Here is a 25,177-nt window from a genome sequence, read left to right as displayed (position 1 = left end):
TTCGCGATTTAATTATCTTAGCAAATCCGTGCCTTGTAAAATAATCAATTTCGGTGATTATGTATTGGTTATTAATAGGGCCAACAAAATCAATATTAACCTTCTCGTAAGCTGTTACATATAGAAAACTTCTTTTTTTAGATTTTATTTTGCACAAATAGTGCATCTTTTAATAACTTTTCTTATCACCTCTTCCACGTTTTTACCTCAAATTCCCTTTCTCGATTTCATACTTCATAGATTGTATCCCTCTATACAAGAGCGCTTTATGGATTTGCTCTATCTGTTCTTTCAACTTCACTTATCGTAGGCTGCGAATCGAATTGTAGGAGAGGGCTAATTTCTGATGAACAACTGGTAGGTTTACGGCTCAGACAGTCTACGTGTGGCATCTCCTTTTCTTTTTTATACTTGTTTTTAACTAAAATTCGCATTTCTCTAACCATCTTTGTATTCTTAACGTCTTTATTTCTCCCTCATTTAGTGCCTCTAGGGCTTTATGGTCCGTGATTACTTCAAAATCAGTATCATACAAAAAGTACTTATATTTTCAATGCCTTGTAGTTTTGCTGGGCATTCCTTTTACTGATGCTGTATTGTATTTCCGTTTCCTTCAGTCTACTGGATGCAAAGGCTACGGCTTTATCTTCACCTTTGAATTTTTGGAATATATCTCAGCTATCACACTCTTTGACGCAACAGTCTCTAATTTAAATCGCTTATTAAAATCTGGCTGTGTCAATTCCGTGCTATCTTTAAGTGAATTTATGAGGGCTAGGAATGCATTGTTTTCTGCTTCTCTCCAGTAAAACGTTTTATCGGCCTTTAACAAATCATAAAGGGGGTCCGCCTAATTTTCACAATTAGGAATGAATTTTCTATAGTAATTTTTCAGCCTTAAGAACTCCTGACTTTTTCTTTTTAACTTTCGGAGGCTAATGATCTTCGAGCGCCTGTGTTCGTTTCCACAAGGTAGAACTTTATTATGGGTTATTTTGTGGCCCAAAAATTTCACTTCCTCATTTTTGACTAGTGCTTTGTCAATATTGATATTCATATTATATTGTTTAAGTATATCTGTAACTCTCTTATGTGCCTCGTCATGTTCTATCTCATTCCTACCAAAAACTAGAATGTCGTCAACATAACAATAACACGACTTAACGAGCCTTCTATTCAGAACATGATCCATATATCGTTGAAAAATAACTGCGTTATTTTTAAATCGTTGTGGCATTACTGTCAACTCATATAGCACATGTTTGTATCGGAATGCTGTTTTGTGTCTATCTCTAACGCTTAATGGTATCTGGAAAAATCCGTCTTTCAGGTCGATCGTAGAAAAAAACTTCATATCTCTTAAATTGGATAATATTTCGTCGATATTTGGTAATGAATAACGATCCAGTTCGACAAGGTTGTTCAATGCCACCAAATTAGTCGTTATTCTAACCTTTCCATCCGGCTTTATTCCTGGTCGAAGATTATTTAACCAGGAGATACTCGACTTACATATGTATCCTTTCTCAATAAGTGCCTTTATAGATTTATCCGCTTAAACTTCTAGCTTTTTGGTAAAAGGTATACCTTTTCCACAACCTTACATCCTTCTTTTGTTTTTATTTCACAAATATATTTAAATTGAACTTTGTTCATCACATATTTTATCGTGTTTGCTCCTATCAGAATTTTCTCAGATTTAACCTTTGGGAGGACTTAAAAATCGACCGTACATTTAATGTTTTTATATTAAAATTCTAGTGAAACATGTTGTTTGATACTAAATCGTTCTTCCAAACAGAATCAGAATTTTTTCCTCATTCAGTTCTTTAGGTATGAGTGATAGTCTTTGTATTACTAAGTAACTCATAAAATTATATGTTCCACCAGTGTCAAATAAAACTGCAACTTTTTCGCCTTAAACATAGATAAAACTCTCTTTATTTAAATTTCTGCAATATCTTTGCTTATACCATCGATTCTCCTTGATCTATCGGTCTCTTTTCCGTTATTTCTCACATTTTCACGATACTTTCGACATAACCTAGCGAAATGACCCCATCGTCCGCATTTATAATATCCTGTAGAACTGGAATTTTTCGTTTATTTTTAAAGCAGTTTATCTTGCTAAAAGAGAATTTAGGTTGTTCTTCTTGTCTACTTGTTTCTCTTTTTTCTTTTCTTCTTCCATGCCATGAATTCTCTGGAGTTTTAGAGCTCCTATTGAATTAACTGACCATAGACATTTTTTTATATCGCTATTCTCTGCAAGCAGTCCTTCTGCGATGATGTCTACAATATCTAAATCGCTCAACTTGTAGAAACTAGCTTTTTCTTTGCCCTTTCTATATAGGCTATAATGCCTTCGTTCTCATCCTGGTTTAATCGGTGGTATATCTCACCCAGGGAAATCTTTTTCTTAACTAATTCTGCTTTGGCGACTCTAAACCATTTTTCATACATTAGAGCGCATTTTATTCGCGACTCTAGATACTCCCTATACCATTACATAAATGCGTACTCTGCTCTTCCTACGATGTACTCGGTTTTTACTTAATCGTTTTTGCTAATAAAGACGACATTTTTTTCTTCTTGAAAGTAAGAGGTAGGAATAACTATACATAGGGACCAGAGGGAATTGGGTGTGATACTCATCCAATTGGTACTGTGAGATTCTTACTCACTAAAACTCTTATACAACTTCTCAGTGCAGCAAGCTCCGCCGTATCCATTATACTTTGCTCCAGGCGAACACTTTCAATTTATACCTCAAATCGCGTCCAGAGTGACCTCACAGCGGATATACTTAACGGGCATGGTTATATATAGCCTGAGGAGAGACATCATCGTACTGACTCAAAGGTCCCTACAATCATCTGTATTGCACACACGGCTCCTTACACGACCATATCACCAGCTCGGCGTTTTTATTGGGCTGCGTTGATCACAAGTTTCGCACTAGTTTCGGCCACCGTGTTACAGAATCTTGTGGGATAGGGTCCACGAGACCTTCTATTGCCCTACTTCGTCTAGTCTCTTAGTTAGCTCTAGAATCCTACTCTAGAGTCACCAGCCATGGGCTCCAACTAGGCCGTACCCATTAGATACTTTTATGTATCATTACGTCACCACAAGGGTGATACTGTTTTTGGCCTTGAGGTGCGTTTCTACACTAGATGCTAATCCCCTTGTGGCTGGACACACACAAGGTTTATTGAATAAACTTAATGATTATCGTATACATTTTCATCATCTGAGTTGTTCCAACTGAAACATAGAAAGTAGAAACAATTTTGGTGCCCCTGGGAATCGAACCCAGCCGTTGCTCAATGGAAGCATTGCCTTCTACCACTGGGCTAAGGGCAGCTGAAAGACATCATTCCCAATCTCTTACATTCTTTAAGTTGTTTTCTTTATGTTATAACCATGTTTATGGGCTTTGATGTCCCATTCTCCACCATGTCAATAGATTTATTGTTGTCGTTCATAAAAATCAGGCGTTTACAAATTTTAAAAATAAATATCTACAGTCTTATTTAAATACTTCTCAAAAATTCTTAATTTATACAATTTCTCAAGTGTATAAGTCACATTTTGAATATTTTAATCCATAGTTTAGAAATGTGCGCTATTTTAAGTCTCATTATCCACAGATTAACAATTTTCAACAAAAGAAGATGATTTATCTTACTATTTGAAAACAAGAATTATTTAAAATTGAAAATCTCTATCTGCATTTGGGGAACTTGCATATAAATAAGCTGTTTTTTAAATACTCAAGACGTATTCCAACCACAAATTGTACATTTCTGCTTATATTTCTTGTTTAGCAGACGTTCGTAAAAATCTTCAATTTTTTTACTCAGCATTCCCTTCCATTTTTTAAAAATTTTGACCCACATTTTTTTTACACTAATGCTGTTTTTAGCCAAATATTTCTTTCAAAAAATATCAAACATTCTCATCTGACACATGTCAACCCTGTCAAAAGAATTTAAATTTTTTAGTAAAATTTTAATTATTGGCCGAAAACTGCAAACAAGTAAAAAACGTCCTTAGATTTTTTAAAAAAGTTTACTTAAATTGTGTTTATAAATGTATTCTGATAAATATTTTAGAAAATAAGTCATTATTGACTAAAGGAATTTAATGAAAATAATGCTCCTTCCCAATATTCCGTACATCGAAATTAAATCTCATTAATTATGACTTTTATATTTTGCCATCAAATTTTAATTCTATTTTTACTTCAGATTACCTTGCTCATAATTTTTTTTGCGTTAACAAATTATAATGATTTTTGATCACAAAAAAAACTAGTTTTTTATATGAAGTAAAAAAAAATATATTGTATAATAATAAATCAGCTAATTTTTTTAAGTATTTTGATTAACTTTTAAATAATTGAGAATTCAAACCCATATGGATGTCGTTAAATTTGTTTTAACTATTTTATTTATAAAATCATGTCAATATGTTTTTAATCAGATAAATTCGGTACTAATAAAAAAAGTAGAAAGCGGGGATTATACTACAATTGATTATGATAAACGATATTTGAGAGTATTATTGCATTTTGATATCAGACAAAATAATATTAATGTAGAAATTATAGTAGAGATCAAAGGGTTTCAAAAAAGACAGGAAACTAAAAATGTAAAGATTAATTGCACTAACAAATCTATTTTAACTGTAGTTAAAGAATTTAAACACATTATTTTATTGGAACATAGAAATTATTTGGCTGATTATAACGTTTTGATTTATAATCCGTTATTTTTCCAAGTTCGTCCTATTTTTAAGAGCTTAATTGAACATATAAAAAACGAAAATATCAAACAAAAAAAACTAAGACTCAAGGATGAACTATTTTATGAATACATCATGGGAAATGATGTCCTTTGGTACAAAGTATTTACAAATTTAAAATTTAAGACTAGCATTGTCCAGGGTAGATTATGTTTTCCACAATCTCCAATTTCTTATATTAAAAGGAGCAATTCCCGCTACATATGTATTTGTATAAATATAGACAAGGTTCATTATTTCTTTGAATTAAATATCAAAGAACTTGGTTCTGAAATATTTATTCCACATAAAATTATAACTAGAGAACATATTAATGAAATTGACCACCAAATATGTATCAACCTTAAAGAATTGTATAAGTTTATATACGTTGATAAAATCGTTAAGCGTAATATATCTTATTTTTCAGTTTGTACATTAGATAAAATTGAATTTAATTACAATATATTCAAAATTAAAATGGGTAAAGATGAGATACGTTTTACACAAAATTACAAGGAATATATATATTCTTTACAACATGAAGCCATTTTTACAAAATCGACATCTTTGGAATTTCAAGAGTTTTTTAGAAAAACCTATTATATAAAGACTTTAGGTGAATGTCATAACGAAGTGGAATTGCTTTTTAGATTATTAGAAACAGATGGCCGAGCAGAATTCTTTCTACAAATGATCTTTAATAGAAGAGGAAGTGCAATTTATTTGATTTTACTTCATATATTATTGTTTGATGAATTGATTAAAGAAATTGAGCTAAGTAAAATTTTAAGAAACGAAGAACTTGATGAAACATCAAAAAATCTACTTATAGAAAAAATAATAACAAATTTATGCAATTGTAATTTTTTAGCGAGTACTTTCCTGATAAAAATCTGTTTATTATTGGAAGTTGAACGTTTTATAAATGAAAATGATGTTGGTGATAAACCAATATTATTAATTTTGAGCAATATCGCCGCTCTTATCAAGAAAAAAGCAGGGGTTATACCATGTGATAATCAATATAATGTTACTAAAAATATCGATTTAATTGAAATATTTCACGTCGCTGTAAAATTTCATCTTAAAGATATTCAGACATACATGAACAATTTATGGAAGTACATTTTTTCAATAACATCATTATATACAGGATACGAGCAAAATTTGTGTATACTTGAATATGTACATTTTAATGTAAAAAAAGACAGAGTTCTTGATTTTTTTTGCTTAAATAATATTTCAGTTGAAAATAATAATGAAATAATAAGAAAAAAATTATCAGAAAACACGAGAAATCAACGTTTTAACGAAGCAATATATCGTTATAGAAAAGAATTGAAAAATATTGTTTATAGTTTCTATGAAAAAAGATTATCTACGGCACTATGTAAAATTAAACATGATGCTTTAAATAAAAAAATTAATTATTTATATGATAAAAATAAAACAAAAATGTTTGAAAAACGGTTACGTCGAAACGGAATAAATGTAATTGAAAAGATCTTAAGTAATAAATGTTTGACAGAAGATTTATCTAATGCATTAGCAGGGTTTAATGCCGAATTACTATTCGAATGTAAAAAAGACGAAATTGAAATTTTCTCTCGAGATTTAAACAAGTTAATTAATTTAAATATAAGAAATACTATAAAAAATGATTTTTTAATATCTCTTGAATCTCTTTTGGACAATGAAATTAGTAACAAAAAAATTTTTAAAGAATTTGCGGAAAAAAAATTTCAAAAAATTCGAATGTTGTTGTGTGAAAATGAATTATCTGAAATTCTGAATGATTACAACATAGGGTTGAAATTTCACAGAAATTTGATCAGAATATTGGAAAATTATGATAAAAAATAAAAACATACAATATTAGTTTTTCATTCATTAATAGATTTAATTTCAGTTTTTATGATCAAAAATTTACACTTATAGATCTCAATCAATTATTGCAGCATTTTCATACACAAAAAAATAACCTGTTTATTGTCTTTAATATTTTCGATGTTATATATGTACTTATTTTATGTATTGCTTAGCGATTGCGCAACAATCGCTTTAAATAAACAGATGTTCTGAAAACGGTTTTAATAATTAGATTATTACTTAAAACTTTTGAAAAATATATTACATCTTTTTTAAAAGATTTTTAAAATATTTAATTTGGTAGTTGTAATAAATGTAATGATTGTTACATAAAAAATTACAAATGACTAATATTATATTGTACAAGGTACAACAGACTTCCATGTTCGGAACGATTTGAACATAGTATTTTATAAAAACAATTCCAGATACAAAGTCTATTTTAAAAATGTCCCACGCATATATTCTTTGTTCATAGTTACTCACTCGCATTGATCACAAGCTTCGATTTAGTTTCTCCTTGCAAACATTCAGAAGAAATGAATATAATGTAGAATTTTTTATGTGAATGGAAACATCAGATGGAGGCAAAACATAAAACGTAACCAAAATTATAATACAAAATCAAACGGATTTTTGCAATGTTTATTAAAAGTCTTTCATATATTATAAATTTTAAGGTATAATTTTGGAAAACTAGGTTTTAACAACTAATTATTCTGACTCCATAAGTTATATTAATTTAAACTGTAAGAAATAAACGTCACAACATGTGCTTTTTATTATTTAAATGTAAAAAATTTACAATATATTATAATATATAACCAATAAGTCGTATATATAATATCTACATGAAAAAATTACAATCTTATTGTAGTTTTAACTCTTAAAACTTATTTTTAAAATATTCAATACGTTTTGAATTTGACATTTTCGCTATTAACATAAAAGTCTATATATATATATATATATATATATATATATGAAGTAATTTTTATTATTATTATAATTGTATATAATTTGATAAATAACAAAAAGGGGTTTTACAGGTTAGCACATATTCTTACATGATTGCACCAAATATATTCAATAAGCATACATTCTATTTATTTGTGATTTTTAGTGATTAAAATGGCTTCTGATATTTTCGTTTTCTATAAGAAAACAAAAAATCCCAATAAAACTAATAGTATCAATTAAGCAAATAATTAAAATAATATTAAACCATATATATTATCTCACTAAATTTATTTACTCGGTATACTTTATTCAGAAATTTATATATAATTATTGTAAATTGTATTCGTAAGTCAATATATTGATTCTAATTTTTTACAACTATTTCCACATTCTTTACAAAATTTTAATGCCTAAATGCAATTAATAAACTTACCCTTGGTATTTTCTAACTCGAATTATTTTAATGTAATGCTTTCAATATTTTTGAGACACATAAAACAATTTTGATTTATACAATAAAGCGCCTTTTCCAAAACAATAATTACAATGCTTTTTCATACTTATTCTTTAAATAATGCAATCTAATCCTGTTTTCTATGATACCAAAATAAGTCCAATTATAGCTTTGCAACAAGCCACATAGATTAGTAATTAAATTAAAGATGAAAATTAAACAGAAATCAAATTAAAAATGTTAAACTTTATTGTGAAAAAGTATGTTTGACAAAAATATGAATAAATAAATTAAATTTTTTTTTCATGTATAAATATATGCAAAAAAACTATAAGCAATTAATTTATCTTAGATTAAAAATTAATCCATTTAAAACGCAAATTATACGATCATGATTAACAATTTTTATATTGAATTCGATTTTGTTGTCTTTGACAAAATTTTTGATACTTAGTATTATTGCATGTTTAGAATTGTACTATTCAACAAATTATTTATCAATGCAATAGTTACTTACATTTTTGGGCAATAAACAAAATGAAGTGTCTAAATCCGCCTAATATACTTATAAATAAATTTTTAACACCAGATTGGTCTGATATAGTACTTCGTTTTGATTATAACCTTTCCTAAAAAAATTTAGATAAGATTGCAAATCTTTGGAAAGCTTATTTTGTTATATCCGTACTTTGCTATTGTTTTGTTTTTTTTTTTATAGTAAAAATTTTAAATTTAATAAATAAATGTAATAAAAGAAAAATATCTAATAAAAAATCTTTGAAATAAATTCTATACCCAAGAATATTAAATTTATGACTAAAAAGTCTTTCTATGTTATTAAATAAGTTTTTTGTGTTTTTAGTTTTTAAAGCTGTATACATGCTTGTATAAGTTTTAAATTGCTCAAACAAGAGTTTTGCGAACCAGTTATTTATCAAAAAATCCCTTTGTGCCATTCTAATTAATTTAAAAGTTAATATAAAAAATCTCTTTAATAAATGTATTCTTTTTTTTAAATGCCTTTTTATCCATGAACGATTCATTATCTTAAAATTCTTTTTTTTGTTATTAAACTACAATAAAAATATAAATTATAAATGTTTCCTATCAAATAAATGTATTTTACATTTGTGTAACGTTGATAAGAAAGACAGTAGAGAAATAATGATGGTCCATTATACCCTAATATTTAAATTCTATCTAATTACATGAGTACATATTTATACACGATAAAAATTTTCGAAATTTTTTTATTTTTAAATATAAACTATTGTAATGATTTTATTTTGTGAAAATTGATATAAAGCCCCTTAAAATACGTTGAAGAACGTTAAATTGCAAAGAATGAAAAATAACAAACTACTAGTTTTTATAAAGCTTTTTTAAAAATTTAATGACTAATAAACATAGAAATTAATCTAAGATTTTTTCAGCTAAAAACAATAAAATATTTACATCTAGTGATTTTTATTACATAATATTTCGCAGATTCTTTATTATTTGTAATATGTTTTTTTATTTCTTGTGGCCATATACTTGCCAATTTAATTTAATTATTGTTTTATATAAGAATAAGAAAAAATTAAATTACATTATATCAATAAATTTATGTATACAATAAAAAATTAGGTAGCTTTCTAACTGATTGTATTATAGAATATACAATCACAATCTTCTCGGGTATTATATAAATACAATAAGGAATCATTGAAGCACGATGTCTATTTATTTATGTTAATTGCATCATTGACTTGATCTAATTATATTTTTTCAAAAAAATTAACTAATATAACTAATTTAATATTATATCAAAATTTATATTCTAATTTTATGACCGAATGGAAAAAACATAAAATTAAAAATTATAATTTTCCCCAATAGAAAAATGCATCTTGTACTAATAATATATTGTTTATATAAAAATTTGGAATTTTTTTAGCATCATGTAAGCTGTTATAAAATTTATATTCTACTATGACAGGACATACATCCTTCAATTTTTTCGGACAAAAAAAACTGAAATTTAGAAATCCTCGAATAGATTTACCGTAAAATTAAACATGTAAGCAATATAATAATGCACAAAACAAACATATTATGATTTTATATGATGTTTTGAAATTTTTTATATTATACACTATAATAACACCGACTGTATGTATTTTGCAACTAGAAAAATTGATTTTCAAAATTTACATTTAAACAACCCCCTACACATTATTTATTTTAAAAATAATTTTTATATCTGATTGATTTCAGATTGTTAAATATTGTGAGGCGATTTCTCATTCTTGCATTTTTTTTATATAAAAAAAAATATATCTAAAACAAATTGTTCTTAGTAGAATTTGTTTATTTTATTGAGATCAGAAATGTATAATTTAATCTTGCTATCTAAATTTGGTATTTTTTTTATTAACAAAAGAAAATCGAGCAATTCCACGCAACACTAACATATTAGACGGAGTTTAGAATTTTAGTGCTATTAATGAAAGTTTAATCGTTGGAACCAGAAGAAAAACGAATTATAAATCAAAAAAACAACACAATCACTATAAATAATTAGTTTTTTTGTATTTTCTATATTTAAATATATAAATTTTTCATTTACTTGAACATGACTTCTTCTCCTTATTCTTTATTATGTATATCTATTGTGCCCTATACGATTATATCATAATGAATATGTGTATAAGTAAGTTATAATGTTAGTAATAAATAAATAAATAAAGAAAATATAAGTATACAAATATATAAAATCAATCTATGAATAAAAAATAATTAATAAATGATCTTTTTTTATAAAGACTTATGCACGTTTAAAAGATAAAAAATAGATTTTCTTACTCCTCGAACATATAATCAATATTTATATTCTAAATAAATAATTAACTTTTTAATAAGGAAAGATAAATAAGAATACATAAACTATTATAAGTTTTAAAAATAGATGAAGCTATATTTAACTAAACAAAATTGAATAATAATGACACAAAAAATCATATCGAATATCAAAATTTTTATATATCTAACAGCATATGCTTCCCCGTTTTGAAAGAGAATTTTAAAGTTTTATGGTACGTACCTCCTTTTTTTGAGTTTCCATTTTTGGTCGGAATATGAAAACAGAGAGATGTAATATTGAAACCCCAATAATTGGTTATCTAATTTAATTCGAATAACAACATTATATCGCTTTATTCTATATCTTTCAATGAGATGACTTCCTTATGTTTTATATTTCAATTCATACACTTTTTTTTATTTGAATGAACGTTATTATATTGCTTTGTGAAAGATTTAAGTAAATTCTAAAAAACAATTCCGACCATATTCCGAAACAGAGTTTCCCAAAAAAAATAAACTAAATACATTTCTATATAGATAAATTATACACACTTCATACATCTAATTTGTAACATCGAACCTAAGTTTAATTTCATATTGAGAAAACAAGAATAAAATAAGTAGATGAAGACTTCAAACTTACAAAAAACGAGGGTATAAAATTAAAAAAAATCTTATATTGTACTGTTAAATATCTCACTGAACACTAGATGACAAACTTTTTTAAATTTCTTTTTTACAATATTTCATATATTCTTAACTAAAATATTTACTAACGTAACCATACCTTCAACTATGTAATTTACTTATTTCCGCATTTGTTGGTTTCGATATTAAAAAAGGAACAAAAATAAAAATCAAAATTTGTATAAATATTTGATGGTTATTAAGTAAAGATTAAACGAGAAAAAATTTACCTCCTCTTATTTTTTGGTGCAACGGTCTATGCCCGGACTTTCCCTATTTTTTCACGTACTGAATCCTGGCACAGACCGTAAAGTGGGGAAATGGATTTTTACTAACCATATCCCCAAGATTCGAAATTACAGTATTGTTTTAATTTCATTCGGATTAACATTTTTTAGCTATAAACTTTTTTCTTTTTTTAGACTATTTTTTCAAAAATATTTTATTTTTATGATATGCCCAGAGCTGATTGACAGTAGGTCAAAAATCCTCCAAGACTTAATGAGGCAATATGTTGGCTAGTGGATGAAATTACTAAAAATTGCCATAGAATGTACGATTTGTCCTGGGATAAGAGTATTCCCTCCGAATAATTCGTACATAGGCTGCCAACGGTTTAAGTGTAGGGGAAAGGGTGGATGTTTAGCTAATTTGGAGTGTTTGATAAAACTTCCATTTCGAATCCCTGAATACCTAAACACAATTATTGGTATATTTTGTATTCATCGAATAAAAAGCAGTCTACACTAAACTTAATAAAAATTACGTGTGTCAGCTTCCAGTGTTTTCAGGACTAAAAAAAAAGTATATGAAGCACTGAGAAAGAAAAAAAATACCAAAAAAAAGGAGGGGTTGAAGAAGTGACACAGATCGATGAAGCTGCTATAGTAAAAGGGAAATTTGTCATATTTTTGTCGGAAAGATATGACACAGTCAAAATTGTACATGTTTTATTGGTACAATAGAAGAGCGAACGTTTGAATTAAGAACCGAGAAAATACCTAACCGTACTATACAGACGATGACTAAGTCTTTTAAAAATACATAAAAAACGAAACGACTTGCACATTGGAAGAGCATTAATCTCATCCCACAGCAGTAAAATCTATCAATGAAGATCATCGCGTTGTAGTCCATGATGGCGGTTTTATCCACAAAGCAAGAGAGACCAGAAATATAATAAAAGGAGTCTGGTTTAGCTTAAATGTGATACAATAGCCAGAAAAGAATTCCAAAAAATGCAATCACAGATTTTTTTTTGAAGAACTTATTTGGAGAATATGCGCTATATATTTTAATATCAAGAGTTGAGAATGTTTTATATAAAAATCAAAGTTTTCTTGGAATAAAATGTTTTATTAGAATTATTTTTTTAGTTCTCTCCAAGGGTCCCTTAGGAGAAAGAAAGTCCAGGCTCAGACCGTTGCGCAACTCGAGAGATTACACCTTAGAGTTTAGCAGCGATATTTTTCAATCCAAGCAATAGTTTACTTGAGATGATGTAAAATTTATCTACATTTTTCGTTGTATAAGTTACGTTTATAGTTTGATATAAATTCTTTGAGATTAGCGTACACAAGTTACATGAATTAAATATTTTTGTAAATACATACTATAGCATGAATAAAAATACAACACATTTTTTTAAAGCAATATTTTTCAGTTCTCTTTATGAATGATACTTTTATCTATTCATTAAAAATCAAACTTTCAACAACTAAACTACGAAGATGCTTTTTTTCATTATAAATGTATAATTTTGTATTATAAAATAGAATACAACTATATTATTATGCATTTACAAAATCATTATAGGTATACTAAATAAATTTTTGTGAAAATTGTTAAAGAGAACTATAGGAAATTAAAAATATTACAATGCTTATACTTACAGTTAATATATGAATATTTAGATGTATAAAATTTTTGAATGTATCTAAAATAAAAAAATGATGGCAATAACCATTGTTTTTTAGATTAAAAATTAGCAATACATGTATTCTAGAATGTGACGAATCTCAGATTTAAAATTTCCTTATAAAAAGCGTTCCATTGCATTTTTTAGAACTTAAAAAATAAAACTCAAAAAAATTAGACTCGAAACATATAACTAAACATCTATATTTTATGGATTAAAGTATATAATATAATTTCACACAAGTTTTTATGATTCTATATATTGCTATATTTTTATCATTAATTCTACTAATGTAAAACTATGTTAATGAGTATTATTTGTGTTAAATTGTTTAATATAGCAATTGTTTTTTTAATTTAACGTCGTTTCAGCAAATAGGGCTATTTCCTCATCTTCGTCTCATAGAATTGTCCTTAATAATTTTTGTATGCCCGTGTTCTTTCTTTTTTGTTATTGATTTACACTAGTTAAAAAATACACTCTTAAAGAGTTTATTTCTTTTGCATTTCCTTCCTTTTTATGTTTTTTATGCAGATGATAAATTAGCTAAAGAATATAATATAAATCACAAAGAGGTTAAATAATACCATGTCCAGACAATAAACACTTTTTGCAAATACAACGAATCTACTTTTTTGTAATAGTTTTATACGACGTTTTACTCAATAATTAAAAAGATGACTATTAAGTTTTTTTCTGATCAGAATTATACATGTATGAGCATTTTTTTATATATTAACACCTTTTTATATTTAGAATTTATATTATGTTTTATTAACATTTTATTTTAAATTGTAATAATAATAATATGTTGATTTTTTATGTTAATTATGACAAAAAAATTAAATGCATGAGAATGCATTTAATTTAATAATTTCTTTTTGTTTATTTCTGTGCACCCAATTTCATTTGCCCTTAATGTTTTTAATTTTTACAATTATTTTTTGTTCCTCATTAAATATTAATAAATGTATAGAAACTCTTAATTGTCAAAGAGATATAACTGAAAATTTTGGGAAAGCTGAGAGTTACGAAGAAGATGTTTATAATGTAATCAATAAAAATATATTTGAGGATATTGAAACCTATAACTTAAAACAAGAAATGGAAATGTATATCAATGATAAAGATTTTAATAAGTTTATTGAAATTGACTCAATAGAATTAGATGCGCAGAAGGCCTTGGATAAACTTGAAAATGCTATTTTAGAAAATAACTTCGTAAATCAAAACAAGAAACTTCCTGTGGTATTATTTACCACATTACTTATTTTTATTTCATTTTCCCTCCAAGTGAATTTTCTAGAAAATATTTTGCTATAAATATTTTCTTTTATTTTGACCCATCGATTTTTAGATGAGAAGAGAACAGAGAGTCTACAACGATAACGGGAGGGTATCTTACACCCTACCCCCTCACATGAGGAACTATGAAAGCCCACAGGGGCAAGTTAATAAACATAATTTAAATAAAACTAATTTAGGTGCAGGGAGAAGCATTCTTGAATGCTATTTACATTATGGCCATCTCCCTGGTGGAAACACCACACTTCCTTTTTATAATTCCTCCAAACTCTTGACTAATTGTCAAAAAAGTATGAATGAGTTTAAATTCAGAATAAATAGGATGAAAAAAATTAAGTACTTTATAAATTTAGACGAAGAATCAAACGAAATCCTTAAAGAGTGCAATAAAAAGATTTATATTTTTTCACAATATATAAAACTTCAAACTAAAAAAGAATTCGTCAAAACTTTTGAAAAAATAGAAAATTTATGTTTATATAAAAGAAACTTATAATTTAATTACACAAGTTGTAAGTATATTTAAGATTTTATGACACTTTTTGATTTGAGGAGAAAATATGGCAGTAATAAGATATACTCAGCATACAACATAATTTCAACAAATAATTATAATAAAGAGGTATTGTTATTATTTAATTATATACCAATAATAAAAACTTTTCAAGACGTGGAAGAAGAATTGAAACATAGTAAATATGAGGATATTACAAAACATTTAGAAGTACTTACAATTATAAATTCATTATTAAGAAAATTACATAGAGTATCTTTGAGGACAAATGAATGCATAAAAATCCATGAATTAATAGATCAAATATATAGAAAGGAATAAAATATTATTTTTCATTTCATACAATGTATGTTCGAAAATTATATATAAGTGAAAAAACACTACTTTTGATATATAATTTATATTTGGCTGATATTATTATCCAAACATCATATTTAAGTTGACTGAATGTTAATAAAAAGAATTCTATAGATACAGCCCCATTTAATGGAATTTCTATTTTAATTTTTTTAATTGTAATCGCTAATATAGGATTAAGCTATGTTAATTTGTTTGATTCATATTTATATATATATATCGAATTCAAAATAAACATAAAATCAAGATTTTTTGGATTTTAAATTTAGTTTTTCTATAGTAATTCATCATTTTAACAAAGGTATATCTAAATAATAATTTTAATATTCTTTTAGATACAAAAATTTCTTTCGTGGTCTTTTCTTCGTAAATCTTTTACGTAACAAAATCTTTGATCATATTGTTAAATATAGGAGTTCCCCATGCAAAATCCATCTAGATGGAAAACATCAATTTTTGGAAATAATCTCTTTTAAAAAAATCAAAACTTAAAATAAGGAGGAGAAAGACCCTTAATAAAAATTTAAAACAAAACAATAAAAACCCCGTTATCAAATATTTATTTCTTCATTTTAGCTTTTTATTGTGTTAAATACTTGATCAAATCTTCTCTTCATTATACATTTCAATAGATCTTGTAAAAAATTCCTTAAATATTTTCAATAAAAATTTACCAAAACTACATTAGAATATTGAAACGAAGCTATACAAGAAATATTAAAAAGTTACAATGAAAATAGTCTTGTACATGTTTATATTTTATAATTTACTATTTGATGTTATATACAACATATGAATGTTTTCGAGAATACAAAAATGAAATTAACTTTTTTCAAAAACTATAAAAAATTAATAAACTAAAAAATAATACAATTAAAGGCTAATAACAGTTTAGCAGAAAAATTTCGATTTAGGGGGGTTTTGCCCTTTTTAAAAACGGAGGAAAGAAGATTTTAAGAAAAAAAAAAACCAAAAATATATTAATACATCAAAATTAAATTTTAATAATATTTATAACAATCATATACTCTTAAAAGTTCTGATTTAATTTTTTCTTATGATAATAGGAGATCTTTGTTTAACTTTTTTTTAACGTTTAGTAAAATAGCTAATTCGATTAAAGAAGAGAATATTCATAAATCATTTGTAATATAAGAATTCTACATATTTTACAAATAAATATAATAATGATAAACTAGTCAAAGTTCGTTATTTTTATTCTGTTTGAACGAGCACATACCCTTTAAAACGTAAAATCATAAAAAAAAATTACATATTGTGCACTTTTGTTAGGTTATAATGCATATAATATTAATTGATAGAATATTTCCAATTCTTTTCTTGAAAGAATTTTTTCCTACGTTTTAGGAAAATGGGCAAAAAACTAAAAAACCCTATATCGAAATTTTGTAGCTAATGCTTACTTAGCCCAATTATTTTATACTTTATAGAAAAAGTAATTTATATTAAAAAAAAGCCAAGATAAAACAATACAAAATGATAAGGAATTATCAATAACTTTGATTAATATTTTAATAATACAAGTGAATAGAAACTGGTTTTACATATTAAGACGTATATTATAAACATTTTTTGAGAAAAAAAAAACTATAGAATGGTTCATATGATTATGTTTTTCATACAATATGATTAAATTAGAACTATTTAAACTATTATTGGACTGCAAATTATTTATTTTCTTCTTTTTTTTTGATTTCGAATTTAACAAAAAAAGAATATTTTATAATAATTGTTATTTATGTAAGGGGAGGAAGTAAAAATCGTCCTACCTTAAATGTTATTTGGATAGATTGCTTTATTGTTTATAATAACAACAAATGCCACATTTAAGTAAAAACAAATCTAAAAGGAGACAATAATAACTCAATCATTAAGTTTATATGCAATCTCTTTTAATTTTTTGTTTTTTTTTCGTATGATCAAATTTATGACGTAAAATATTTGTATAAATATTTATTTTTTTTAGCCCATTATGAAAATCTCTATAGTATTACTTATGTGTTTGTCGGCACAAACTAGCCATCCTCTATACGAAAAAATATATGAAAGTTTTATAAAAGATATAGAAAAAGGTAATTTTATATCATACAATCCTTTAAATCCAGAAAACAATATAACTATCTTGGCGGACTTTTGTAGATCGACTGCTGGGTTTGGGAAGTTAACTTGTACAGTTGAAACATTTTACGATCAAAATTTGGGCGAATTTGTTCTTGACACAAAAAATAAACCAACAGAAGATATCATAATTGAAATGGAAGAAGAAATAGAAAAAATATTAAATGCGCCCAAGCATTATTCAATAGTGCTTTTATGCTCTCCTTGTCGCCGTGAAAACCATCACATTATATCGAAGTTTGTGTACAAACTAAAAAAAGCAAACAACGAAAGAATGGCAAATAACTCTTTTTTTAAGATACACTATAAAAAAATATATAGTGTAGAAAATGAGAATACGAATTATTATTTTCGAATTTACAATGAAAGCAGTAAAAGTTATTATAAAAAGCTTCAGCCTTATATTTATCATTACGCAGACTCTTTTACAGAGAGTTACAATATTGTATTGAGAATTGACATTGAAAACATTTGTCATGTAATGGAATTTTGTGTTGATGATTTTTATCACTTAGTTTTAGCAGAAATTGACATTCAAAAATTTTATAGATATTATTTGCAAAAAAACTTCTTGATATCTACAATTTATACCATCACGATATCATCTATAATTATCTAAGATATCATAAAAAAGAATTGAACTGTACAATAAATAATATTAATTTGAATAAACATGGATACTGTTTTGAAATAAAGATTGGAACAATGTATGTAACTTTTGATATCGACGACAAGAGATATTATTTCTTTTTAGAGCATTATAGAGGCTTTGTATCTGACAATGTTTACATAAGCACGGATTGCTACAGAAAAATCCAAATTATCTTTTCTGCCTTATCCAGAAAAAGCATTGATGACGGAATTTGGTTTTTTTACAAATTATTATTTAATAATGAAAATTTGAATTTTTTAATTCAAAGAATATTGCTTAGTTCGGGATCAGCAATAAATATCACTTTTAGTCATTTATTGTTGTATAAAAAGACAATTGATGTCCATATATATAAAAAAGTAATTAAAGATAAAGAATATGTTGAAACTAATTTATTTGAACTATCAAAAAAAATAACTTTAGATTTGAAAAGTAACTTGTTTGACGATTATTTATATTTAGTTACCTTTTGTTTGCTATTGGAAGCAGAAACATATTTAAACGAAACTAATTCAGTCGAAGATAAATTTTTTATAATAATAAAAGACATCGGGATTAATATTTTAGCAGAAAAAAACGAAAAAGATAGAATCAAACATATTGATTTAATTGAAGTTTTTAGACAAATTTCAGCTATACATAAAGAGTTGTTTTTGAATAGCCAGCAGGAGGTGTTGAAAGATATCTGTCAAATAGCGATATTATTTACAGGATTATACACTTTTGACATACCTGATGCATATATGCTAGAGTTTACTAAGATGAGCCAAGATGACGTTATTACTAAATTCAAATTAGATAAAAATTATATTTTAAAAAAAAATGAAAATATACGAAAAAGAATTAAAGAAAAAAATATTGAAAGCACAATGAAATTTGAAAAAATACAAATTTTAAAAGAAATAATATCAAAAACTAATATCGAAGAAAAGTTGAATAATTTACATTTAGAAATTATGGAAAGATACAAACAAACGAATCGATATGAATCAGAAAAAAAAATAATTGAAAATAAAGGCAGAATTGAAATAAATAATACTTTTAGTGAATGTAAATCGGTTCTATTACGCATGAATATAAATATAGAAATAATTAACGAGTATAGAAATATATTAATAGATAAATTCATATTAAGCCTAAAGAAATATACTCCTGAATATATAAGATTGTATAGAAAAGAATTTTTATATCCATCGATAATGAACCTGCTGAAAAGTGAGTTCATTGATGATGAATCTGAAAAATCAAAAAGAAAAGGATTTTTTCAAAATATAAAAAATATGTTGAACGAAAGTGAAGTTTTTGGAATTGTAAATGATAACTTAAAATTATTTAATGAAATAATGGACGAATTGAAAAAACATTAAAGCTCTATACTTATATTTTTAGATTACAAATATTAATGCAGATCAAAACACTAACAAAATACCTCTGCATACGAATTTCTTATGTTATTTATGTTTTTTAATATTTTACCGCAGGGCGTTTTCATTATTAATTTACTCTACTTTCTTTTTTGACAAAAAGTTATGACTTTTGCAAAAAAGCTATTGATTATTCGTTTAAATATATTATTGTGTTATGATACTTTAAATAATCATTTTTTCTTTCTTTATAATAGCAACTTTTTAGTCATATCGACCATTTTACTTAGAGCTTAATATTTATTTAGTTTTGTAGTCTCCCCAGAATCCAAAATTTGACACAACAACCGAAATAATAACAAACCCTCTCCCTGAGATACAAAAACAAGGAAGAGAGACAACGCACGATGACATAATACGCCTTTATATGACCAACGTAGCTCACCACAAACCAATAAAAACATTGATGATTTGAATGAATTATATTTGTTTGGGGGTAGCTCCCCTGGGATTCGAAAAATTAATATTTGTATATTAAAAAATTTTTAGATTTTTTGTGCAAAATTTTATATTTTTAAAAATAGCCAAATCTATATTTTATAAAATGTGATTACTATGAGTTTAATACTGTGATGATCATAGAGAATCGTAAAAATTAATGTGTAAAGAAACATAAGTAATAATTTTTTGACATAAAAGAATATATTGAAATGGTATAGAAAATAACCCTGTAATTATTTCTTTTAAAATAATCAAAAAGCAAGAGAAAGGTCAGAAATCGTGGCATAATGGTAGTGAATTTTTTATGACATCGTTAGTACGAACGTCAGGGAAAAGCCCCGGGTTGGATAAAAGTTAAGAAAAAAAAATTCCGTTCTGAGCGTACGATAGGGAGAATGATTACTTGTGAAGGGTAAAAACCAAAAAAAAACGTTGGCATTTCTTTGTAATAAAAATTCATCAATTTAAGCGCATGAAATAAAATTTGGTACATGACCGTTTGGAACCCGCTTTGAAAAATTCAAAAAAATAAGAAAAAATATAAAAAAAAAGACTTAACGATTTATTTTAAATATGGAAGAGGACGATTTATCTATTGTTTTTTATAAATTTAGAAAGCCAAGAGGAACTGTAAAAGGTGCTCACAGTGTTCATCCTAAATTATTCTATGTATAGATCGAACATTCATTACAGAAATAAGCCCAAACCAACTTAATTACTTGGTATTAAGTCGTAGAATCGCTAGGGGTTACAGAATTGATAAAGTGATTCATTGTACTATTGCTCTCCCCCCTTTGCTTGTTTAATGTGACCTCATATCCTACTATTGATTAGAAAACAAAATAGAAACAGGTTTTACAGTATCTTGTAGTACCTCAAAGAAATAGCAGTATTTCTACTAGTTACAGAAACGAGCAAGGCGCACGCCGATTCAGCATCAAATGTTTCCAAAATACTTTATGTTTGGTTTTCATGATTATTTATTTTATCACTAAAAAGTTCATCAGCCTCACAAACATTGTTTTGTCAATTTTGCAATTTTTTGAAAGGGGGGTCCTTGAAAATTTCAAAGCGGGTTCCTCTCGGCCTTGTATCTAAAATTAAATAACAATGAAAGACAAAAAATTACTGTCTTTTTACAGACTGGTTCTGTTACAAAAGAAAGGGAAGAAACGTGAAAGAGATGCTTTTAGAAGAAAGTAAAAAAAATGTTCCTTTTCATGGATGTAATTAATGGTATCACGGAGCTTACAGTGAGATTTAAAGTATGTCTATATAGATCGTAAACTTTCTTACAACCAATGAGTAACGCTTTAAAATAGATCTACGTCTCAAACGGGCATGTGGGATGGAACAGATTGTTTACATCATTGCAAACAAAAGTCTACGACGCAACCCAAAAAGATATTCTAAAAGTTTTTAACAGCTGTGATATATGTAAATCAAAAGGAAATCTAAAAACAGTTTGTTATCAGACCAATTGTAGGAGAAATACCCAAGGGAAAGATATGTTGCAGACTTGATTGATCTTTGGCTGTATCACGAACTCAAAGAAAGATATAAATGGCAATAGAATATTGATTCTAGACCAAATACTGTTAGACGCTGTCACTGCTTGACAAAACAGGTATTACAGTGGAGAAATGCCTTCGAAACATTTTTTGAACATTTAGTTCTTGTTTTATACTTCATACTGATAAAGGCAGAGAATTGTAAATCAAATTCTCTTCGATTTACGACAGAAATATAAAATAAGACACATGAGGGAGAAAATCTAGATGTCCATGAATACAAGGACAGATAAAACGATGCAATCAAAAAATATTGAAATAGAATAGATCTACTTTTGGGACAGAAATAATTTGATTCAACGAACCAAGGTACGATATTTAGTTACCTGATCATATAAATATTTACAACACTCCACCACGCGACACTTACATTATTTATAATGTTTAGTAGACACATATAGAACATTACAGACGAGTCTAGTTTTACAAGATATCTTGATTCGATTTATATCGAAAATCACGAACAAGAATTTGGGACGAAGAACGAGCAGAAGAAAGTTTATCAGATGTTCTAGATTTTTTATAAACTGGAAATAGAATAATTATATGCTCTGAATAACACAAACCTTTTTAAATGAAATTTATTTATGATGCAGCTAGAATTCATACACAAACTGCTGCAGATAGAATGACACCTTGAAGTATGTAAAGAAATGATTTCCTAGAACAAAAATGGTAGCTAAAATTTAAAATACCTTATTTTACAACAACATCAATACCAGAAGACATTCTCTTTATGAACATTTAGATGCAGAAGTCTAATTTTAAACAGACATAATACAATTTAATAAAGTAAAATTATGCAGAAAAAATAATAATGTCATTATAATAGAAGAAATAAGTACTAGAGGTCTAACGTTGCTAGTAACGAATAAGTACTAAAAATTTTGTTTATTTTATTTTTCTCCTTTTTTCATTATTCCTACATTATTATAAAAAAATAGCAAAAATTTACCCCTCAAAAAATCGAGACAAAATTTGGGCAATCATTGAAGACGAACATTTATTTGTTTTTTTTCTTGTTCGCCCCTCACTAAAGAGATTATTTAATTTTAAACCCCCTGGCGTCCGCTCAAAATGGGCGTTCGTTTCGAACTGTGACATATAATTCATAGAAGAGTAATAATCAAATATTATTTATAGAAGGTAAGCGGATTTGAAGAATAAAAGGCATTAAATGTATAAAGGATTATGAGAGGGTGTAATTATCTACTATAAAAAAAAGTATTTAAACATGCCAATAAAGCAATAAAAAGTAAAAATTGGCGAAATCATAACTTTATTATTTTTAAATACTTATAAATAATATGTAAAATGTTATTTCATGATGATATTGACACAATTTGTATAATTCTATTTTTCGATTACTTCCCAGATAACATATATTACAAATAAGATGAGTAAATTATCATAAAAAAGTAAAACATATCTAATATAACAATTAAATTAATATGCATTGGAATCACAAACCTCAATAGGTATCAAGATATACGGTCCACAATTATCTTACCTAAATCATTAATGATTTGTATGGAAGAGAGATACATTATGTATAATATAAAAGATAAATCTTGAATGAAAACAAGAAAAAAGAACAGGTCTCATAAACTCTGCTAAAAATGCAATAAACACTATTTTTTTGAATTTTTACTCTACCTTATTTTATAATTAAACAGCTTATTTTTCGCCTTAATTTCGTACTAGTACTAATTGTCTATAAATTAAATTTTTATAAAAAATCCAAATTTTTAGAAAATTCGTTTCTTCAAAAAAAAAATATTATAAAAAATAAATACGTTGTGAAATTTCTTTTAACGTTATAATTGTGCTAAATAATAAATATACTTGTTGTACCATTCCTTAATTTTTAAGACTAATATTTCTAATATCTTTTTTTGGAAGAAAATGAATTTCTAGGGGAAAGATTATCGTGACATAATTCTCAAAAAAAACATATTTCGGGGGGGGGTTAAGCCATTTACAATATTAAAGATGACATATATTTAAGTTAGAAAATTAATAATACATAATAAAAGAAAAAAGTATCACTGAAAAAAAAGCATAATGCAGATTTTTACAATAGGAAGTTTACATTTTCTTGTAATGGACAATATCAAATCTGTAATAAAAGAAATAGAAATCTTGTCATGAGTATTTTTCGTTTGTAAATCAGACCAATAACAGTTATCATAAAATAAACATAAAATTGCGTATTTTAAATTCATTTAGTATCATTAGGTTTTAATAATTGTAATTTTTCTTAAGAAGAGATGTTTCCGCAATCCTGAAAAAAAAGATCAACCCCTTTTAAAAAATAAATATAATATATCTAATAAACCCCAAATGTATTATGCCTACTATGTACAATATTGTCGAGTTTAGATGTCATAATTGCTCTTGAATTTAGAATATCATAATTTTTCTTTCTATTGTATCTATATATACAATAGAAAGAAAAATTTATAAAAAAGTTCATTAACTTCAAAGCATATTAATGATATAATATAAATAATATTTTCAATAATTAGTATAAACGTCACGTATCTACAATGATCAATAATTACATGCAAGAGCAAGTTAAATATCTAACTGTTACCACCTAGAGAGCTTGGGGCAGATGAAGTTTTGGTTTTAGAAGTAACAGATTTATTTGGCATATTATTTTAGGGGCCCTTCTTAAATACTTTTGTTTGTTTACATTAAAAGTGATGGCAATGAATAAAATCTAACAATAATGTTAGAATTGACATGTTGTTTCTTAAAATATCATTAAAAAATAACCCATATGATTATTCCAACACATAGAATTAAATATCTATGAACAACAAAACATACGGCTAGATCAAATCTAAATTTATCTAGACCGTGTTATCAAAATGAATAATATACAAAATCAAAAGGTATGACTGTTACACTCTGGAATACAGATCTATTTGGAGCAGTTAAAAGATTAAATAATTTGATCAAAGAGCTTCTTAGAACCATCTTACAATTCTATACTTTGTTGTCAAATAAGAAGACCAGTGATCAACACAGTTGTAAAAATTAAGATTAAATTGTGATAGTATTAGGGTGTGTAAAAATTTAAGTAAATATTACAAAGACTTAAGTGTGTGTAACATGATGTGCCTGGCTTGGGCAATTCATTATATCCATTGATCTTAGTTTCATATCTACTATTAATCGTTACTCATATTTACTAGGATGGATGATACATATTTATTTGTACAAAAAAATAAATTTAATGT

The 25,177-nt window shown here is 26.2% G+C and overlaps 3 protein-coding genes across 3 annotated transcripts; all 3 read left to right on the top strand.

Annotated features, from left to right (window-relative positions):
* Nucleotides 1-4,422: 4,422 nt before the first annotated feature.
* Nucleotides 4,423-6,654, top strand: VNE69_09003 (uncharacterized protein; the record flags this gene model as incomplete). The annotated part of the gene is made up of 1 exon (XM_065474521.1): nucleotides 4,423-6,654. The coding sequence occupies one exon, from the start codon at nucleotides 4,423-4,425 to the stop codon at nucleotides 6,652-6,654; it is 2,232 nt and encodes a 743-aa protein (XP_065330593.1).
* Nucleotides 6,655-14,444: 7,790 nt separating this feature from the next.
* VNE69_09002 (uncharacterized protein) lies at nucleotides 14,445-15,666 on the top strand (the record flags this gene model as incomplete). The annotated part of the gene is made up of 3 exons (XM_065474520.1): nucleotides 14,445-14,771; nucleotides 15,169-15,304; nucleotides 15,416-15,666. 3 exons carry the CDS (start codon nucleotides 14,445-14,447, stop codon nucleotides 15,664-15,666), a joined length of 714 nt encoding a protein of 237 aa, XP_065330592.1.
* A 2,029-nt stretch (nucleotides 15,667-17,695) lies between these two features.
* VNE69_09001 (uncharacterized protein) lies at nucleotides 17,696-19,860 on the top strand (the record flags this gene model as incomplete). The annotated part of the gene is made up of 2 exons (XM_065474519.1): nucleotides 17,696-18,319; nucleotides 18,391-19,860. 2 exons carry the CDS (start codon nucleotides 17,696-17,698, stop codon nucleotides 19,858-19,860), a joined length of 2,094 nt encoding a protein of 697 aa, XP_065330591.1.
* Between the last annotated feature and the right edge of the window lie 5,317 nt (nucleotides 19,861-25,177).

Source organism: Vairimorpha necatrix, chromosome 9 (assembly GCF_036630325.1).
Source record: "Vairimorpha necatrix chromosome 9, complete sequence".
Taxonomy (NCBI): Eukaryota; Fungi; Microsporidia; family Nosematidae; genus Vairimorpha; species Vairimorpha necatrix.
The sequence above is the reverse complement of the archived record's forward strand: the minus strand, read 5'-3'. Positions and strand labels throughout refer to the sequence as shown.